General features: G+C 43.9%; 1 protein-coding gene across 16 annotated transcripts in view; it reads left to right on the forward strand.

Annotated features, from left to right (window-relative positions):
* The first annotated feature begins 4882 nt into the window (after positions 1-4882).
* KIF21A (kinesin family member 21A) overlaps positions 4883-22112 on the forward strand; it is a 101794-nt gene continuing 84564 nt past the window's right edge. For 8 of the 16 annotated variants that reach the window (XM_083399318.1, XM_083399322.1, XM_083399311.1 and 5 more), the window contains exon 1: positions 4883-5587. In XM_083399318.1, coding sequence (XP_083255444.1) covers positions 5544-5587 — 44 coding nt within the window. In that variant the 5' untranslated portion in view covers positions 4883-5543. The remainder of the gene's footprint in view (positions 5588-22112) is intronic. The other 8 variants (XM_083399309.1, XM_083399319.1, XM_083399324.1 and 5 more) reach the window with 1 other exon arrangement.

The following is a 22112-nucleotide window of genomic DNA, read 5'->3' on the forward strand; positions in this document are numbered from 1 at the left end:
TTTGCCTTGCATTGCCTACTTTACCTCTTACTATATCCTGGAGCGAGCATTGGTTTTGTGGTGATCAGCTCTAAAAGGATTACATTGAGTCATTGAATGATGACTAGGATGACTAATTTATATGATATAAACTGCTGCTCAGAAATGGCTAATGAAGACTACAGGATACACCTGTTTCTCTGTTGCTTTTAAGCGCTGCATTGTTCTTTCCCTTGTGACCATCGAAGGTCAAAGCCTGAAGTTTCTCAATTCTGAAAATTAGTGTGTTCCACAATATACTCGGTCACCGAGTTGTTTTAACATTATTGCGGTTTGAGTCATCAACACGTCCACCTACTGCTGCTCTGGATTGAACTGCATAAGGAGATTTATTTTACAAGTAGGACCTGTCAGAATGCATGCAGCAATAACTTACATCAATATCCTAAGTATTTAAGATTTAATCACCAGGTTTGGGGATTGCTTGTGGCAATGAAGCCTAATCTCTCTTGAAAATGTCAACAAGTTATTTCACACTTTGAAGGCTATCACATTTAGTTTTGCCCATCATGGCTCCTGAAAGGCAAAGTTTGAGAATTCTGACCTCCTTAAAGACTGCAGTGATTCAGTCACTTATAAAATAAAATAAGTTTTATAATTACAGAAGGAAAAGAAAAAAGAAAAAACACAGTATATATATGAAAGAGAGAAATAAAATTAAAAAAAATAAAAAATACATCAAAAAAGCAAAAAATAAAACAACACCTCCACCCCACTAAAGAAAAAACAAAAACATTTAAAAACACTTCCATTTTTCACAACTCTGTCCTTCAATGACTTATTTCCTCGACCTCCTCCCACCTCCCTTTTTTGTATTCCAGTTAGTAATTAAGTCAGAAAATTCTTTCCATCTTTCACTGCTTACTATCGTTTAATTATCTTAATCCATTTTAACCTTATCTTCCCATCAAAATCTTAAAATTTATCTATACTTCAATCTAAAAAATAAAAAAGCCTTAAATCTTAAATCCTAAAATCCTAAAATCTTAAGTCTTAAATCCTTATCATGTTTCTACTAAAGTCATATAAGTTCATTCCACCATCTCCCAATATTCCTTAATTATACTATATTACTCTAAATAATATTTTTTAAAAATTCCAATCTTTTTCCACTGTCTCTTCTCCCTGGTCTCGGATTTTGTCAGTGTTTTCTATCAGTTCCGTATAGTTCATCAACCTGGTGCTCTTCTATCCGAGGCTCTTAACTCTTCTCCCTGTCCTGTCTGCAAGTTTCTTTTAGTGCCAAAAATTAAGTCCCAAAGGGCTTCCTTCTTAGCAACTCCTTGATCCCATCTCAGCAAATTTGCCCGAACTCCATATTCAAAGTTGTAGTCCAAAAGATGTTCCAAGGCATACTCCACAGTGTTAGGTCTTCTCTTCTAAGGAAGGGTGGTAACATATCCTAGGGTTCATGAGTGGTAGATCCTTCTTCAACCCTTTTTGGGCTGGTTTCTGACCTCGCTACGTGGAGGAGACCTAAATTGTCATGGGCCAGGAGTCGACTTCACCTGCTGAGCAGCAGCCTGAAGGAGAAGAAGCCGAAGTGACTTTACCTGTTGCTGATCAGCCTTCTTGCTGATGAGAACCTGCTGCCTCCAGCTTTCTTAAGCAGGACTTCCAGCCTCAGCCAGTTCCTGAAAATGACATTTGTTATTCCTGGCCAGGCCTTGCTGCTTCTTGTGACCTTGGACCCTTGGCTTTCTTGACCCACTCTGGATCGTCTGACTACGTGAACCAAGATATTCCTGACCTTAGGACTGGACTGAACCTTGGATACGGACTTTGCCTCCAGGCGAGTACCGCCCCTGAGATTCCCTCCACTGAGCTCTGCCATGGCTGTCAGCAAAGGTCTACAACATCAATGTTCTGTCCTAGCAAATAAGTCTGTGGGCAGTCGGATGCTTTAGCACCACAGAGTGAGCAACCTGACCCAACAATGGCTAGTGATGGAATGAGGCCTCCAGACCACCGTCCTCCTGCTCCACACCTTTTGTGAGAACTACAGCCCTTAAGGGGCCAACTCTCAAGCCTGCAGACAGACACTTCTTCTGTCCTTCCGGATCTTCTGCCGCGTGTGCTCCCTGCTCTAGTACAATGGTGAGGTACATGGGGAGGTGCTTGGTTTCTTACACCCAGGGAAAGGTGCCTGTGAGGGTCCCAGTTCTACCTCTATACCCCCTGGTGTTGTGAGATCTGGGCCAGGATGGAGGTTGCTGTCCACGAAACTTAGATTTAGTGGATCTGATCGCCAGCAGCAGGCTCAGTGTCACAAACCTTAGCTAGATGCAGCCCCTTAGTTAGGGTCTTGCTTGCTGTAGAACTCTGGGGTCGTAACACTAATTTGGCCCAGTGGGTGACATTTGCTGAGATTGATAGTGACAATGTGAATCAGTTAATATGGATTTGCTGAATTGGTGAGCTCAAACATCTAATTGGGGTCTCACAGCTCAAGGTTTTGTTGATCTGCATATCTGCCTCTTGCTATACCAACAATTCAACAACATCTTGAGTTGGTGGGGGGCAGGAAAATAATGACCCTTTAGAAAGATTGGTGAAAGGAACCAAAAATGGATGCCCATTAGACAAATGCAAAGTTCCATTTTGCAGCCTTATATCCAGTACCATGAAGTACAGTGGTACCTTGGATTAAGTACTTAATTCGTTCCGGAGGTCCATTCTTAACGTGAAACTGTTCTTAACCTGAAGCACCACTTTAGCTAAGGAGGCCGCCTGCTGCCGCCGTGCTACCAGAGCACGATTTCTGTTCTCACCCTGAAGCAAAGTTCTTAACCTGAAGCACTATTTCTGGGTTAGCGGAGTCTGTAACCTGAAGCATATGTAACTTGAAGTGTATGTAACCTGAAGCGTATGTAACCTGAGGTACCACTGTATATGCAATATGCCATTTTTATTGCTTCCAGGTCATCTGTTTATTGAGCATATACCATGTATATCAAAAAATGTTAAACTTGCTCATTCTGTCTTGGACTTATGCCCTCAAGGCACCGCTGCTTAACAGGTAGTTCTACCAGGGCCGGCCCACCCATGAGACAAGGTGAGATGACTGCTTCTGGCAGCAGGATCCACAGGGGCAGCAGCATGCAGATAATGGAATCTTAGAATTGCAAGGGACCCAGAGGGTCATCTAGTTCAACACCCTTCAGTGTAGATCTTAATTTCCCCCTTCTTGTTCCTGTTGTAGGTCTTCATACACCCCTTCTTCCTTGTTGGGGAAGTGGCACCATTTTATGGTTCACCTGAGATGCCAAAATGTCTGGCTCTGAGTTCTATGTCTGGCCCAGTCATTTCTGAGGGGGAGATGAAATGTGCTTGTGGGATTAGAGGTGTGCGCACACCTTGTTAAATATACAAATTATGTTCCAAAAGCTTTCAGGACAGCTTTCTCCCACCTCCGCTTTTAGACAGAAGTACTGTTTCTGGGAAAGTGATATGGGTGTCGCTATGGTCCAAACTACTGAGCCTAGGGCTTGTCGATCAGAAGGTTGGCGGTTCGAATCCCCGTGATGGGGTGAACTCCCATTGTTCGGTCCCAGCTCCTGCCAACCTAGCAATTTGAAAGCACGTCAGGTGCAAGTAGATAAACAGGTACCACTCCGGTGGGAAGGTAAACAGCGTTTCCGTGCGCTGCTCTGGTTTCACCAGAAGTGGCTTAGTCATGCTGGCTACATGACCCGGAAGCTGTCTGCAGACAAACGCCGGCTCCCTTGGACTATAGAGCGAGATGAGCGCACAACCCCAGAGTCGTCCGTGACTGGACCTAATGGCCAGGGGTACCTTTACCATTACCTTTACTGTTTCTGGGAGACAGGGGGTGGGTGGGTGTGGAGGACTCCCTGGTCCTGAATGGAGTACTATAACTGTGCCCTGAAGAACCAGGTGCGCAGCCTGGGAGTCATTTTGGACTCACAGCTGTCCATGGAGGCACAGGCCAATTCCGTGTCCAGGGCAGCTGTCTACCAGTTCCATCTGGTATGCAGGCTGAGACCCTATCTGCCTGTGGACTGTCTTGCCAGAGTGGTGCGTCCTCTGGTTATCTCCTGCTTGGACTACAGCAATGCGCTCTCCGTGGGGCTACCTTTGAAGGAGACGCAGAAACTACAACTAATCCAAAATGCGGCAGCCAGACTGGTGACTGGGAGCAGCCGCTGGTACCATATGACACCAGTCCTGAAATACTCACATTGGCTTCCAGTACATTTCCAAGCACACTTCAAAGTGTTGGTCAGTTGGTGCTGACCTTGAAAGCCCTAAACTGCCTCGACCCAGCATACAGTGGTACCTCTGGTTACGTACTTAATTTGTTCTGTAGGTCTGTTCTTAACCTGAAACTGTTCTTAACCTGAGGTACCACTTTAGCTAATGGGGCCTCCCGTTGCCGCGCGATTTCTGTTCTCATCCTGAAGCAAAGTTCTTAACCTAAGGTAATATTTCTGGGTTAGCGGAGTCTGTAACCTGAAGCGTATGTATGTAACCTGAGGTACTACTGTACCCGAAGGAGTGTCTCTACTACCATTGTTCTGCTTGAACATGAGGTCCAGCTCCGAGGGCCTTCTGGAGGTTCCCTCACTGCGAGGTTACAGGGGACCAGGCAGAGGGCCTTCTCGGTGGTGGCACCTGCCCTGTGGAATGCCCTCTCAGCAGGTGTCAAGGAAATAAAGACTCACACAACCTTTGGCAGTATAGGAAAGTTTTTTAATGTTTGACATTTTATTATGTTTTCACATGGGATACAAAGAATAAAGTTGTTATTCTTAGAAAATGTAGGGTCCGGCGAGAATGACGACTCGAACGACGACAGGGACGGAGGAAACGCTTCAGCTGAGGGGAAAGCAACGCGCGCTCTTCGCTCCGCGCTCGGAAAGAGCCTGCCAGCTGCGCACGGAGCGCGCGCGAGCGGCAAGAGCGTGCAGGCAAGTGCGCGGCTCCGCCGGGGAGCCCTCGGCCGAGATGGGCCTGCGAGCTGCTGAGGCGAGCGGGGAGGGCGGGCTTGGTTACGCATTGCGGCTGCAGAAAACCTGAAGCTGCCGCCGCCGCCGCCCGGGCACAGCCAGAGAGACAGACAGACAGCCAAGCTGCGCGCCTGGTGCAGAGCAAGGCGACTGCTGGTCTGGGAGGCGGGCTGAGAAGGGGCAGCGGCCCGGAGCCAGGAGGGAGGGCAGGAGGGCTGGCTAAACCCAGCGCCGCTCCGCCTCGAGGGGCCGGGAGCGCAACGAGCCGCGGTGGGCGGAGTGTCAACCCTCTCCGCCGCCGCTGCTGCTTGGCTGCTACCTATTCATTCAGCCAGTCACCTAAAATGGCTGGAGAGACGAGGAGGTGGAGGAGGCGCCGGAGGTGAGGCGCGCAGCTCCCTCGGGCCGCCTCCCCGCGGAACAGCGGCTCCCGCCTCCTTCGCTCGCCCCTTCTCACCTTTGGTTTCCGTGCGCAATTCGAATTAAATGACACGCTCTTTCTCCCGAGCCCGCCGCGCCTGCCAGCTCTGAGCCATGTCGGCCGGCCAAGACGAGAGCTCCGTCCGGGTTGCTGTCAGGTAAGGCGTCGTGTTGTTGCTTCTTGTTCGAGGACACCCCCCTGCTTGCTTGCTTCCTTCTTCCTTCCTTCCTTCCTCTCTCCCTCTTTTCTTTGTTACCTGCTATCTATTGTGGGGGAAATAGAGCTGGGGAGATTGGGCCGGGGGCTCTGGGAGAGAGGGGGGAAAGAGTGGCGGGGGTCTGGCTCTGGGACGCAGGCCCGAGGAGGTCCGAGAGGGGGACATGTTGCTCGCAGCCCCTCTCCCGTCGCTCCCTCCTCGCATTTGGAGCGGGGCTGGCAGGTAGCTGAGGCGGCAGTAGGGAGCCGCCGCCTCGCCAACTAACGGCCTGCTGCGAGGGCCAGCAGTCCGACCAGGTTAATTCAAGGAAGGGCTTGGCTGGCCCCGGAGAGGGGCTTCGCCATAGGTGGATCTGGGAAACTGCTGCCCGATCGCCAAGTTAGCGAGGACGGACTGGGATGCTGGCGGGATCAGCCTTCCCTGCACGAGCTTCAGCTGCTGGCCTGACCCGAGAGCTGGGCTCTCTCTGCTTGCAGCTGTTGCACGGAGGAATTCGGTTTCTTTCGGATGCTACATATTTAATCTCTGGTGTTTAATGGTGCATCAGCTGTGTCCGAGAAACTGATGCGTGTGCTGGTGTCGACGAGGGGAGGAAGGAGAATCCAGACTTTTAGGCCTGGTCTGTGGCAAGACTTTAAAAAGGTGGTTGGTGAATGTGTTCCTGCCTGGGATTTGAAACACTAAGTGATTGCACGGGCAGTGTGTGCGGTGTTTGTTTGTTTTTTAAGCTGTCCCTTTTTTGGCTTGTGCTGAATTGCATTCCAGAGACTGCTGTGCTGGGTCTGTGGGGCTTTTGTTGCAGCCAGCCAGCCAGCCCAGGACTGGAACTGGATTGGCTAGTTGCAATTGTAAAGAAGTACCAGCCAGTGAATTCATCCGTGCTTTCTGCTCAGGGATGGAGAATTGCAACATCATCCTCCGGCACTAAAAAATTAATGAAGCCTTTACAATAGAACCTGCGTGTTGGCTAGGCTGCTGCGGAGAACTTGCCACATCCCCTCCCTCGGAAGTTATCAAATAAGTTTTTCCACATTAACAGTTTTCTCATTGGGAAGGTGGGCACATTTTATTATCTAGCAATACTCCCAAGGACATATATGTGAGTAGTGTGTCCAGTTTGATCAAGCAGCACTCTTAAGAATGAATAAGGGGTTTGGGGTTAGTGCCCCATAGTGCCACAGTTAACTGAAGGAGGCAGGGATTTTGAAGTTGTCTGGTAAGACTCTTGCACCTTTGCCATCTGTGAGGGGCACCAGTAAGCAAACTTTAACTTCACACAGGTACAAGAACTGAGAATTAGACAATCCAAGCTTAACACATCCAGTTCAAAGAGGTGTTGCAAAAATATCAAGCAGTTTATAAATACCTGGAAATTAACCTTTCCAAGTATATGAAACTTCGGAGGGGGGGGGGATGAATTCTGAGCATTGTAAGTGTGTTAGTCATTTACTTGGCTAAAACATGGCAGCAATCGTTTCTGCCTAAACTTGTACAGCCATCACCTTGTCCCACCAATACAAGGGTGATCCTGCAGTGTGAAACCCATTCAGATGCTTCCCCCTGAGTGCTTTCTGTTTCATAAAATTCTAACAGAAGTAACAACGCATTTACAAAATGCACAGACCCCCCGCCTTTATTTGGGTTTCAACTGTATGAAATAACGATATAGTTCAAAAAACAGCTGTATAAAAGAACGAATGAAATCAATTAATCGCAATGATGTCTTTTAGCTGGAACATCATGCTGCAAGAAACATATTTAGCTTTCACTGTTCTGCCAGAACTTATCACTTATTTAGCATTCATGAGGCTAAACGACATCTTGATATTGAACATGCAGAGGTTTTGGTTACTGACGTTTGGCAATACTTGTATAGCAAGTGAGTTTGGCAGAGCTTCTCGTGCATGAAAAGGCAACGCCTAGTGAGCTGGAGGATGAAGCTCAGTGAATACTGCAAGGATTTCTTTTCTTCAAAGTGATGTGGTGATGTCACATTAATGTTGTCACTGAATTCACGTGCATTTGCTTTAGGGCTCATGGTGGGTGTCACCGGCTCTGTAACTGGGCAATAGTCATATCAAGGAAATGCTTCACATTGCTATAGGTTGATGGTTTTTGTACTTAAAATCAGTGAATTGCATTGTACTTACAGTAGCCATACTTACTGTTGATAAATGAGTACAGTAGGGGGGAGGGAATTAATTGGTCATAGGTGGAAATGATTACAGCCCAGTCTTTAATATTGATGTCAAAATGTTAATTATAACATCCTTCCAACTTCGGCACAGCATCACCAGCTGTGACATGGGATGCCCTTCTGTAACATTGGTATATCATATGATTTGATCCAGCCACTAGGATACTACCTATGCTTTAACCCATGGGTAGGCAAACTAAGGCCCTTGGGCCGAATCCAGCCCGATCGCCTCCTCAATCTGGCCCACGGACAGTCTGGGAATCAGTGTGTTTTTACATGAGTAGAATGTGTCCTTTTATTTAAAATGCATCTCTGGGTTATTTGTGGGGCATAGGAATTTGTTTGTTTGTTTTTTCAAAATATAGACCGGCTCCCCACAAGGTCTGAGGGACAGTGGACCGGCCCCCTGCTGAAAAAGTCTGCTGACCCGCACCTCTTATATCTGCATCCTTGGAATGCACTACTACAGTAGTTTTATTATTATTATTATTATTTAAAATAGAATAGAAGGGAATACAAAGTCAATTAAAATTCAAGCATAAACAACACAAATAGGTTTAATCGGGTATTCTAGCAATCGAAACATTTTTCTAAAAAGAGAAGTTTTAGCTGCTCTCTTAAATTTAATAAGAATAGCAGCTAGCGATGTCTCCCTGTGAGTGGGGTGGAATATGGCCAGCTGTATCTAAATTCTTGCAAATAGTGGAAATTATTTTCAGCAGATTTTAACATGTGAGTAGGAATGTCTTCTGAGAAGCACTCCTTTCAGATAAGCTGGTTGTTGGGCAGGGATATCACAGAGAATCATAGAGCTGAGGGTCATCTAGTGCAACCCACTGCAAAATGCAGGAATATGCAGCTGTCCCATACAGGTATTGAACCTGCAACCTTGGCATTGCCATCACCACGCTCTAACCAACTGAGCTACCCAGCTATCAAACAAGGGGATGCCCGGAGTTTGCACCAATGTGCTGTGTGTATGAAGAGAACAATGTATGCATATAAAAAGTGAAACATCACACTGTAACCAGCTCTTTCCTCCTTTGAGGTGATGCCTTGTGTTCTGGAGAAGGATGAAACTAGCTTGCCTCATCTCAAAGGGCTTCTGATTTGTATTAACAGCAGCCCCTGATGCCACATAGCAAAACCTTTTTGAATAATGGAATGAATATATACGGCATAAGAAGAGGCACTGCGATTCAGATCAAATGTCACAGTTAGGCTCATGCAAGCTTAGAATCCTTTCCTTGGAAAAAGAAACAAATTTTAATTGTGTGACAGGCCTGTTGTCTTATGCACTTATTTCTCACAACAGTTAAGACGGAAGCAATACTCCAGCCTTCTCGATAGAAATTAACAAGATACGGCTTTAATGTGGCAACCGTGCTTGGTCCATGACATAGGATACTTTTAATGATATTTCTGCTGCTGCTGCTAGTATTGGAACAGTATATCTCAGATACAATCCAAAGAGCTTCATTGGTTATGTCTGAAGTCTTGTATATTTCAATCAGGAACTTTAACTTGGGTTTGGAACAGCCCATTCCCATGTTGTATTTGAAACCTGCAAGTTTTTGAAACCTGCAAGTTTCAAAAGTGTGTTTCCACACATAGAAAGATATCACAGGGTTTTGTTTTTGAATTGGGGCAGTGATTAGATGAAAGAGACTCATTGAGTTGGCATTCCAGTATGAATATTTACATAGCAGACCTTTATGGGGCTATGCTACACGAGGAAACAGTTCCGGAACTGCTGTGGATACACATGAAAGAGGCATTGATCACATCGTTCACGCGATTCCAAGAGACCTTGAGATATAAAACCAGATATTTGAATAGCAAGGGACGTGGCTGGCGCTGAGGTCTAAACCACTGAGCCTCTTGGGCTTGCTGATCAGAAGGCTGGCGGTTCGAATCCCCACAACAGGGTGAGCTCCCGTTGCTTTGTCCCAGCTCCTGCCAACCTAGCAGTTCGAAAGCACACCAGTGCGAGTAGATAAATAGGTACCACTGCGACAGGAAGGTAATCGGCATTTCCATGCGCTCTGGCACTCGTCACTGTTCTCTGTGCGCCAGTAGCTGTTTAGTCATGCTGGCTACATGACCCGGAAAGCTGTCTGTGGACAAATGCCGACTCCCTCGGCCTGAAAGAGAGATGAGCGCCGCAACCCCAGAGTTGCCTTTGACTGGACTTAACCGTCCCAGGGTCTTTTTCCTTTACCTTTTTACCTATTTGGATAGAGCAGTTGAATTGGAACTGAAATTGTGTTTCTTTTGGACTCCTATGTATTATATACATATAGGGGTAGGGGAATCAATATGTGATTCAGGTCAGCAGGTATCAAATGTCTCTTTTTTTAAATCGGCACCTGAAACTTCTCAAACATTGATTTCTTTTCTTTGTAATACCCACCAAAGGTACCATTTAGATTTTAAATGCCTGGATAACGTTGCAGAAGCTTGATTATGATTAACTTGGAACATACTGCCTGAGAAGTTGTACATGATCAAAGACTCAGAGGAAATGGCAAACCTTTTAGCTGAATCTGTGGTTCATCACCAAGTCATAATTTGAAGCTACTGTCTTGCATTAGGGAATGACAACAGTGAATGACTGTTGTTCTGGGAAGTTTGATATTAGTTGCTTAGATTATTTGCCAGAAGGCTTTTTAGGGCTTTCAGGCTTCACTCAACAGGAATATCTGGTACACTGCTCGCTACCCCATAATTATGCATACTATTTTGGAATAGTCTGTGTGCAAGATGATAGCTTCAGGGTTGCAATAATTGGGAAAGCTGGAAGATTGTCTCTGGCATTGCATCATGTTAGCACAGTGAGTGTTGTGTATTGTATTTTGTAAAAACAGTTTATCAGTATTTCACTTTTACATCAATGGAATGATGGTCTTGGGCAAAGTCATCATAGCCTCATCAGTTTTCCTACCACTTGGGTCTCCCCATTTATTTAATGGACCAAACTTTGGAGCCAGTTAGAGTCTGGTTTTCTGGAAAGCAATAAAAATGTGAATCCCGAAATTGTCTGAGAAAATACTGAACTTGGTGTCTTGTGGTGAATTCAATCAGCTTTATTTAGTGGCTTTCATTCTTGTCTAACAAAGAGTTCAAGGATAGCTCAAAAGAAGTACCGGTATATCTGCATGCTATAACTTGTAAGACAAAGGAGCTGCACACAGTCCTACATATCAAAATATTTTACTCTTCCATTTAAAAATAAATAAACCCATAAACTCTTATTTTTAAGATTCCAGCCTCTATCACTCCTTTAGCAAAGATAAACTCTTGCTAATGTTGTAATGTTCTGAAATGTAAGAATACTAAGCCTGTCATTTGGTGGTGACTATTGCAAAACATAGAAATAATTTCCCCCATTTCTCGACTTGTTGCAGCTCTAAGCACAGATAGCAATAGGTACCGTATTTTTTGCTCTATAAGATTCACTTTTCCCCTCCTAAAAAGTAAGGGGAAATGTGTGTGCGTCTTATGGAGCGAATGCAGGCTGCGCAGCTATCCCAGAAGCCAGAACAGCAAGAGGGATCGCTGCTTTCGCTGCGCAGCGATCCCTCTTGCTGTTCTGGCTTCTGGGATTCAGAATATTTTTTCCCTGTTTTTCTCCTCCAAAAACTAGGTGCATCTTGTGGTCTGGTGTGTCTTATAGAGCGAAAAATACGGTATTAGGATCAGCAGCATAGCATGATGTGTGCTTCATGATTCTGCAATTATACTGTGCAAGGTGCATAATTTGATACAGGTATAGGCTGTGGCAATTTTATTGTTTTATTGTTTTAATATGTGTTTATGAATTCCTGTAGATAGTCTTGAGACTCATTGTGTTGAGTAAGCTCACAATTTTCTACATATTTAAGGGGTGTCTCCAAACCCTTCCTGGCTTGTCCTTTTTCCTGTACTCCTAGTTCTTCCGCATTCTGTATATTTTACTAGTAGTGAAGGTGATAAGGAAGCTGGGCATAAACTGCAGGAAAATGACAGATGTTGGAAATGTTTCTTACTTCCCAATCATGCTTACTGAGAAATAACTACTACTTAGCTCAATGGGACTCCATAGTAACTGTGCAATGGTTTGTGATTTCAGTGCCCCAGTGATATGGTAAAAGTAAGTAAACAGTCAGCGATTAGTAGTGATAAGCACTGCTTGAAAAGATCACTGAGATGGTTGATAAGCTGATCTGAATTCACCACCCAGTAGTTTATTTAAAAATAAAGTAACAGGGCCAACATGAAAGCTGGAGTCATTAATAGTATAAATGTAGAATTGCTGATCTTAACCATGTTTACTTTATCAGCAAGTTTAGCAGCTATTAGCAGAACTTAAGTTTGTTTAGGATTGTAGCCTCTGTCTTCTTAAGGAAGCCAGTAAATGAAAATACCTCTCTTGTAGGCTTCAACCAAGAGCTGTGTCTCTATTTACGTGGACTTGAAATATCCCATTAGCTGACAAGAGCACTGCAGAAACACATAATGCACAAGCTTACCAATGCTTTCCTTGACTCAGACAGATCACAAGGTATTAACTTAATTGACAAGCTAACTCTTCCTCCATAGAATATGGGTGTGCTAATTTGAAAACCATTTCTTCCCCAGCATGTTCCTATGCAATTGTTCCTATGCAATTTCTGCCTGAAATGGAAGACCTGCCTTGCCTGTAACATCATAATAACAGCATGATTTGTTATAATGATCTAGAGTACATGTTCTAGGGATTTTTTTGTGTTTTTACCTAAAGTGTTTATTCCCTTGTGCTGCATATAGGGCATTTTAATGTGGCGCTACAGTACAGGCACTGGGACGCGGGTGGCGCTGTGTTCTAAACCACAGAGCCTAGGGCTTGCTGATCATAAGGTCGGCGGTTCGAATCCCCACGACGGGGTGAGCTCCTGTTGTTCGCTCCCTGCTCCTGCCAACCTAACAGTTTGAAAGCATGTCAAAGTGCAAGTAGATAAATAGGTACCGCTCCGGTGGGAAGGTAAATGGTGTTTCCATACACTGCTCTGGTTCTCCAGAAGCAGCTTAGTCATGCTGGCCACATGACCCGGAAGCTGTCTGCAAACAAAACACCGGCTCCCTTGGCCAGTAAAGCGAGATGAGCGCCGCAACCCTAGAGTTGTCCACGACTGGGCTTAACGGTCAGGGATCCCTTTACCTTTACAGTACAGGAAACAACCAATTTGTGTGGGGTTACATTCTGGACCCCCATGCGTGATGGTAGGGCCCGTGTAAGGCTGCCCCATCCTGTTCCATCCCCACCCCGTTTCACCCCCTTTTCTGCCATTTTTGGGTCACTTCCGGGTTCGGTGTTATGCACAAATGTGTGGTTGCACACATATCGGACAGTCACGGTCTGTATCTTTAGTCTCACCTAATACAGTTATGACTGAGTAGTATTTTCCAGCAGTATAAAACTGGAAGAAAGCCATTTAAAAATCAGATTAATAGTTGCTGATGTTTTATTCAAGATGGAGAATTCAAATGATGTTTCTTTTCCTGAGCATTATTTATGGAACGTGCCCCTTGCATCAGACTATTGATCATTCAATAGAGAAGGGTTTTGTATATGTAATCCATTTGGAGGTCTGAGTACCGCACTTATTCAATAGGAATTAAATCTCTCTAGGATTTGGTGCTGAAACAGCAATCTAATTATATCCTAGACAGTAAGCTTCTTGGTGTGATGACTTTTAAACGTATTTGACATTAACATCCTGTTTGTCTCCTAATGAATTTCCCAGGAGACTTCCATGAAGCTTCCTTGCTTGAAAAGCAGTAAGAAAATTTTGCTGCTTTCCAGTGCTGCATACACATCAAATGTTTAAAGAACCTCCCCACCGAAAATAATCCTGGAAATCCTCAGGGAGCTGCAATTTCTCGCATCCTTCACAAACTACAGTTTCTAGGATTTTATGGGAGGAAAAAAATACCCTTTAAATGTATGTTGTGTGTCAGGAACATTCTCTGTTCAGAGGAGGTGTTGCAATGCTCCCTAATACTGTTCTCACCAGTATTCATACTCACCAGTATTCATACTATTTCATACTACCTGGAGGAAGTACAGGATATATGGTCCTGTCTCATTATAAATGTTTTTAGCCTTGCTGTGGATCTGTGGTAGTGGACTGTGGTCTACTTCCATTATGCTCTGCTCATGCCTATATAATCCCAAGATCTGAGTGTGGTCACGCGTTTCGCACCAAGCTGTTTAGTGCTTGTTGCCGTCAGGTAGTGTGGTTGGACATACACATGGGTAGTCCATGACCAAAGATGCTTAAATTTATAATTTATAACTAGAACCAATTTTGCTTCCCTCCTAGGTAATGAATCCATAGGTAAGGCTCACACAGTCACGCGACTCACCTGTCCTTATAACCTGCACACAACTTACTTATCCTTATACCTCACCTGCGGGATGTGTTGTAATGGTAGCTGATCACACCACAGGGAAATGGTTCTCATGCCATGAATGCTACTAATTTGTAGTAAACTAGATTTGGTGCCATCTTTTTTTATGTCATAGGTTGAACATTCTTGGTTTTTTAATGTCTCTAATTTTGAGGATAACAGAATTCTTTAATACTTGCTCCCATTAATTGTATAATAGTGGGTATGGACTCATGGGTATTTCAGTGCATGGGCATTTTGGTAGGATAGGGCTGGGAACCCACAAGCAGTGTGGAACAAGCTTGTGTGCTGGCAGTGAAGGGCAAGTCTTCCCAACATTCCCCGCTGCAGTGTTAGAAAGCGAGCCAACAGTAAATCACACTGTTCTGAGTTGGAGTTAACTCTTCATTAGCTAAACATGATCTTCATAGACTTATTTGAGTTTCAAGCCTAATGAGCAAAGCAGCTCATCCCTTGTGGCCTTACTCCATGAAAGTCAGTTGCCGAGACTGAAAGTCCAGGCCTCCTCTCAGCCATCTAAGTCCCCTCCTCTCCAGGGCTTTTTCCAGTCAATTGGAGACTGCGCCTGCATGCAGATGCCCTCTTCGCTGCCCTTTTCATACCTCTTCTGGTTCTGGGAGACAAGGGGGGGATGGGAGTTTTTTGCAGCAGGAGGTGGGGAGACACCCATGACCAGTCTGACTTAGCTCTGCCTCTTGGGCTCCCGGCTCCCGCCTCCCACCCTCCTGTTTCAGATTCTGCCTCTGATTCCGGACTTCTCACAGATTCCCAGCTCAAATAAGCCCTGTTACCTCCACTTCCCAGTCTTCTCCCTCTGACCTCTCATTGTTGTCCCACTCCCAGGGCTCTGAGCCTTCTTCTTCCCTGGTTGGTTCTCCAGCTGGTTCCTTCCATCATTCCTCTGCGTCCAGTCAGTCCATGAAAGTTCATATGTCCAGTGCTCTCCAATCTGATGCCCCGTATTATTATTATTTTTGCTGCAGTTCTCATGAACCCCAGTCAGCAAAGCCCATATGGCCAGGCATCTTGGGAATTTTAGCCCTAAACCTCTGGAGATTATTGTGTTGAGGGAAGGCTGCCCTACTCACCTTAAACACAAATGTAGATACAAGGGAGGTTGGTTCTGAACGTTAAATCAGTTGAACAATGGTAATTTGTTCATGCATAAGGTAATTTGTTCATGTGGTCATTTCCAACAGAGCTTGGATAAATGTGTATAGATTGTTTTGCTGTAGGCAACTCTGATTTAGCTGCAGGAAGTTAGGTTCAGTGGTTTTCAGTGTTTCTGTGGCGTAGCTGATACCTGATGGGCAAACATCATTACGGCTTGTTATGGATCCGGTCATTCTCAGAATATTTAGTGCTAAAGCATTCTTGACTTTCACAGAAAGAGGCAGAACTACAGAACTTACTTGGATTGTTCTGTATTTTTCTAACTTAAACATTCTTTCCCTATTCACCCTTAACTTTTCCTTCCTTCAGCTTCTTTGAAAAGCCGTGCTAGAGCCTTAGCACCCTGTCTTCTTCCAGGCATTGAATGAACCTCTGAGTTGCCACAACATGAATGGCTGTGGAATTAGATTTCAAGGATGTCACCATGGCAATGACATTAAACAAGGAAAGCCTGCATATATGGAAGTTAGCAAAGGGATCCTTAGGCTATGGATATTTGCAAGAGCTTTTGAAATGTCTCAGTTCTGTGGGGCAGCCCAGAATTTGGTTTTCTGTGGCGCAACAATTTTGCCATTTTTGTGTTCCAAGTTCCTCTTATTCTGTCCCCATCTCAATGCTTGCTAGAAGTATTCAATAATAGTCTCAAGAGTCTCGTTGTTATAGATTGAACCTGTTGGGCTGTCTCTTGCATATTTAGAATAAATGATTATTCAGAAGGGGCAATCTTATTTTTTGCTGAAACAGCAGCGATTGTTGAAATGTATATGAATCATGCCGGGACAGGAGGTATATAAATTGACAGGGAAATTCATTTTGATCTGAAAGCAATATAGCTAGAATTGCATAGAGCTGTTTGTAAAGCAATTATTTTGCATCAAGCCTTTTATTGGTGCTAAAGTTTGTAACTCAATAGTGTGGAAAATCTTGCTTATTTGGGGGGGGGGCCTATGGGCTCTATTTATAAATTTTGTAGGTACTCATACAATACCCTCCCAAAGTTATAGTGCTGCTAATACTTATTACATTGGTGCCTCGCAAGACGAAATTAATTCGTTCTGCGAGTTTTTTCGTCTTGCGAAGCACCACTGTGTATTGACGGTTTCCCATAGGAATGCATTGGCGGTTTTTTAAAAAAGGCGCAAGATGTTTTCGTCTTGCGAAGCAAGCCCATAGGGAAATCCGTCTTGCGAAGCAACTCAGAAAACGAAAAACTCTTTCGTCTTGCGAGTTTTTCGTCTTCCGAGGCATTCGTCTTGCGAGGTACCACTGTACTTATATACACTTGAATTACTTTTGTATGACAAAACTGATCTAGGAATGTAATTATTCTATATTGTATGTACTTAATGTTTAGTCGTCTTCTACATGACATTCAAGACAATCCTTGAGGGTTTATTGAGAAAAGGGACAATGAATTTTAGGGTATTGATTCCTAATCAAGCTTTTGTATATCATCTCTCTAGAAAAACTGGTATCTAACCCAGTCCTTGTTGGAGATTAATTGTAGGTGTGATTTGGAAGTTAAAAGGGGGATGAGTTTTCTGTTAATATTAGAATTCGAACTGTAAGGATATTGCTCCTCTTCAACATGACTTCTTTTTGGTAAATAAACTGCTAAAAATGAAGTTGCAGGTATATAACATTTTTCTATAGAATGTTCCTGAAGTTTGGAAAATATTTAGTTACTCTCTTGGCTAAAGATGAGAACATTAGCTAACTCTGACATTGTGTTGAGGCAAATAAACTGCAACTGTTAATTTCTGAATGGTAGCTCCAAAGGTTAGCAGCCCTTTTATAGAATCCACCTTCCTGAACTTGAGGAAAATGGTAGTTGAAAACTAACTTCGCGCTTCAAATACTGCAGTGGTTCTCACACACATTCGGCTGTTACAGTAAACCATAGACTTGTTCTTGGCTTATTTATCATGGTGTGTTTGTCTAACCATAGTCTCAAGTTCACACGCAATTCTGAACCAGGGATTGAGGCTAGTTTCTCCTCTGCACTAGCACCTTGGTCAAATACTTGCTGATCAGTTGAGTTGTTGCGCCAACCGTAGTAACTCAATGCTTAAAATTATTTTGGAATACGGAAATACGTAAAGTACATAGGCACTTGCCCAGAAGATGGGCGAGTAGGCAAAAAACGAACACCTATTGTTAGGCAAGCTTGGGTTGGTGTGTTACCAACAGCTTTTGAGTTTCGCATGACTTTCTCAGAAGCATTGACCCAATGGGAAATATCATTTACAGAAGTTGTGGAATAAGCTCTGCTTTATCAGATGCATGAAATGGATGTTCTACTATAATGTGGCAGTCTCTAGTCTGATCATGCAACAAACTTAACCACGAGGCTCTTCAGTTTCCAAGGTTCTTTGTACCAGGGATATTTCATGACACAGAGCATTGGGCATCTGCCACCAACATAGCACAACCACATTGACACCCCCCCCCCCCCAGTTGATGTGAAGGTAAATGGAAACAAAATTCTACTTTATTTGTTTTATGCCTCTTGAACAATAAGATCTCAGGGTCTTTCTTGAGGAAATGTGTTTAACTGGGGTGGGGGGTGGGGGCTAAAAATAATATCTGAGAACAATGGAGGGGGATTTATTATTATTATTATTATTCAGTTGCTATATTTTGGACCAAGAGCACATTTCAGGATTCACAGAAATGTGGTTGGGTTTTCGAATAACATGTGTTGAGTGTGATTATACCTCATTTTATCCATAGATTAAGGTGCCCCTGAGGAATCATTGTATGTGGTATGAACAAAGGAACAGCTGCAACTCTGCCCCCACCCAGATTTCCCTTATTTGGACATAAAGAAGCTTTTGCACAAATGTTTCTGTTTGTTCGTCTTAGACATTGGGCGATGAGGAAGGGGGTGAGCCACCTGTCTATTCCATGCTGGACGGGACGCCATTTGCATTTATGTCTGACTCAATTAGGAAGCCTATCCATCAGGATCAATTTTAATACCTCTGATGGGTAAGCGTGGTCGAAGCGAATTTGTGTTCGCTGAACTCTTGCAACTGTTATGTGAGGGCTAAGTCTTCTTTACCATCAATCAATTACTTTGGAAATACTGGGCTGGAAAACACAGAGATGATTCTTCGGTTAACTCTTTCTTGTCCGTTCCGAATTATAAAACTGTAGCTTGTATAAATGATATACATTGGCATTCGCGAACAGATGGTTTCATTGTTCTTTATATGTTAGCAAGTTATCCTTTCCTTTAGGCCAATGGTTCTGCTTTGTCCAAGGCCTTGATTCAAAGCAGTGCAGTAAAATCAGCACTAGCAGCTGGGGAAGACTATTTAGCATCATTGCCTCCACCTGCCCCTACTTTTTGTGGCTTTCAGACTTGACTGAAGGAGAGATGAGGGATCAGGTTGTAAATCACCTAGTCTGGTCAGAAGACCCCACTTCTTCTGAGCTTTATTTAAGCTGTGGCAGCAGCAGGGCTTGTTTTGGCCTGTTAATTTTGACTTTGCATTGTACTTGGTATATGTCAAGACTATATTTTACCGTAACATTAAATTTACCTCATGTTTACTGAATGTTTTTTGTTTTTTGTTTTTTAATTTTTTATACTTTTCAGGTTTATACATTTCACTGATTCTACAATCATTTTGACATTTCAAAACTTGACTTCCTTCCTCCTCTTTCTGCGGTTCCTTAAATTTATTTTTAATATCTTCTGCATATCCAAATTAACTTAATTTACTCATTTATTCATCTTCTTTAAATATATACACTTAAGAAGTTGCAGTTTATTACAATAATCCTTATCCGTGTTCTTATCCGTTTACAATTCATCTGTAAATATTCAATAAACCATTTCCATTCCTTTATAAAAAGTTTGTTATCTTGATTTCTTACTCTGCTGGCGAGTTTTGTCATTTCTGCATATTCCACACGTTTTTGTATCCATTCTTCCTTCGCTGGGACTTCCTGTTGACTGAATTGTTTTTAGACTTGTGTTGCAGGTTTTGTAACAAATGTGTCCCACTTCCCCCAAAAAATGTTAAATTATGTGAATAGATGTTTGTTAGCCACTTTGGGCTCTTTTCACTGTGGAAAAGAAATACAAATAAACTAAATTCAAAATAAAAGTGAGGCTTTTTCTTCTGCCTCTCAGCTTTATGAGGAAGGGTGTGGAGAGAGATGGGGTTTCTAGTGCAGCTGTGTATAGCTATGCCCCCCCCCCCCATGGCTCCAATTCAGGGGTCAGCAAACTTTTTCAGCAGGGGGCCGGTCCACTGTCCCTCAGACCTTGTGGGGGGGCCGGACTATATTTTGAAAAGAAAAAATGAACGAATTCCTGTGCCCCACAAATAACCCAGAGATGCATTTTAAATAAAAGGACACATGCTGCTCATGTAAAAACACCAGGCAGGCCCCACAAATAACCCAGAGATGCTTTTTAAATGAAAGGACACATTCTACTCATGTAAAAACATGCTGATTCCTGGACCGTCCGCGGGCCGGATTGAGAAGGCGATTGGGCCAGATCTGGCCCCCAGGCCTTAGTTTGCTTACCCATGCTCCAATTCAAGGAGCCTTAGTCAGGCTAACCCACCTTAGACCAACTTGGGACAACCCAGCCTCCCCTGGATCCAGTCCCAAATTAGTTCAGGGTGAGGCTAATGTCTCATTAGGTTTTTTAATTAAAAAAAAAAAAGCCATGGCTTCTCTGCAAGTGAGCACCCTGCATTCTGCAGGATCAGTGCCTCCACTTCAGCTCTTGTGCAGAGACATAGGTCCTGTTGTGTGGGGTGCTATTCTGCAGGGAAGTTGCTTGCAAAGCAGGACATCACAGAATCAGTGCCTCTGCAGGGCATCAGGCATTAAGAATAGTAGGGGAGCGATGGGCACTTACCTTCTCCTGGCAAGATGCAGCTGACGGTCAGGTAACTCTTGATGGTGTTTTTTTTTTAATGCAAATTTAGTAAATTCACCTTTAAATGTAAACTGAATCAAATTACTCTCCCATCCTTACCTGCCTCTTTGATCCCACAGAGGCAGAATGTTTATTTCCTTACACACAATTGACTACATAAAGTTAGTGCTGTCTGATGTACTGGAGACTCTCGTTGTCACCCTCTCTTAATTTATTTTTTATAAACTTCATTTATGTGCTTGTGACTCTTCATGGCTCATCTTAAGGAATCACTCTAAAGTTCGCTAAATGAATATTTCAGTCTCCTTTCGGTCTCTTTGTTCTTTCCTTTTTCCTCTCAGCTGCACGGCCTTGTCCGTACAAGTATCAAATTATAGACTTAGGACGTAAGGCTTTTAAGTTTAGGATGACTGAGTATTCTTAACAAATTTGTAGATGAGACAGAGGATACAAAATAAAAACGGGAGTGACTGAGAGAAACTTCAGATGACAGATTAGAATTATAACAAGCTTGATAATTAGGATGAAAGCAGTTAAGGTGGCATTCTGTTTCAGATAAACATATTGTAGAGGAAAAGAACAGAGAGTGGAGCTTTATTAACCAGTGGCAAAGCTCAGAAGGGTTTTGGATTACGTACGTATTGTAAGTCGTCAGTGCAATGCTCTTTTCAAGTAAGAGAAAGGCACAGAGGTACAGAGATACAGGCATCCCTCAGCAGACAGGTGAGAGTAGAAAGAGTCTACTCAAGTTAGAAAGTTTGAAAGTTATTGGACTAGTCTATTTTGAGGGTGGGGGACCTAAATTGGCCTGGCACAGGTCCTGATTTGGTCCGCAAGGCAGTTTCCCTCCAAACCTTACTCATCTGCTGCTCACCTGACATATGTGATGAGGGACAGGTAAGGATGCACCTGTAAAGGAACTATTGGGAGCTTAAAGAGAGCTCCTGGTTGTTCCTTTGCAAATGGGGCTACACTGCCAAGGAGTTTGCCATCGGGGAAGACCCAGCTTTGTCGATTTGCAACCCCTGTTCGCTGGCCCCTTTGAAGTTATCACTTGATATGTAATGACATCAGGTGATAGGTGAGCACCCCCACCCACATGTCAAAATGGGCTACTGGAGTGGGAGATGTTGGGATCCACCTACTTCCTGGGAAAGTTTCCCTCCCCCTGGGCTTTACATGATGGGAGAGAGACTTGAAAGGAAACTCTACACTGATGTCTTGCCAGATGACATGCTGGGACTTAACGGTGGATCACCAGAACCATGTGATAGGATCACTGCTTGCTGTCAAATAGTTCATGGAAGGTTGATATCAATTAACATGAACTAATAAGGTAAAGGGACCCCTGACCATTAGGTCAAGTTGTGACTGACTCTGGGGTTGCGGCGCTCATCTCGCTTTATTGGCCGGGGGAGCCGGTGTACAGCTTCTGGGTCATGTGGCCAGCATGACTAAGCCGCTTCTGATGAACCAGAGCAGCGCACGGAAACGCCGTTTACCTTCCCGCTGGAGCAGTACCTATTTATCTATTTGCACTTTGACGTGCTTTCGAACTGCTAGGTTGGCAGGAGCAGGGACTGAGCAACGGGAGCTCACCCAGTTGCGGGGATTCGAACTGCCGACCTTCTGATCGGCAAGCCCTAGGCTCTGTGGTTTAACCCACAGCACCACCCACGTCCCAACATGAACTAATACCAGCACTTTAATTATTATATGTATATCCTCCATTTTTTGCCTTTGAAATTTTTCTCCCT

This window comes from Podarcis tiliguerta, assembly GCF_965153285.1.
Source record: "Podarcis tiliguerta genome assembly, chromosome: 10".
NCBI lineage: Eukaryota > Metazoa > Chordata > Lepidosauria > Squamata > Lacertidae > Podarcis > Podarcis tiliguerta.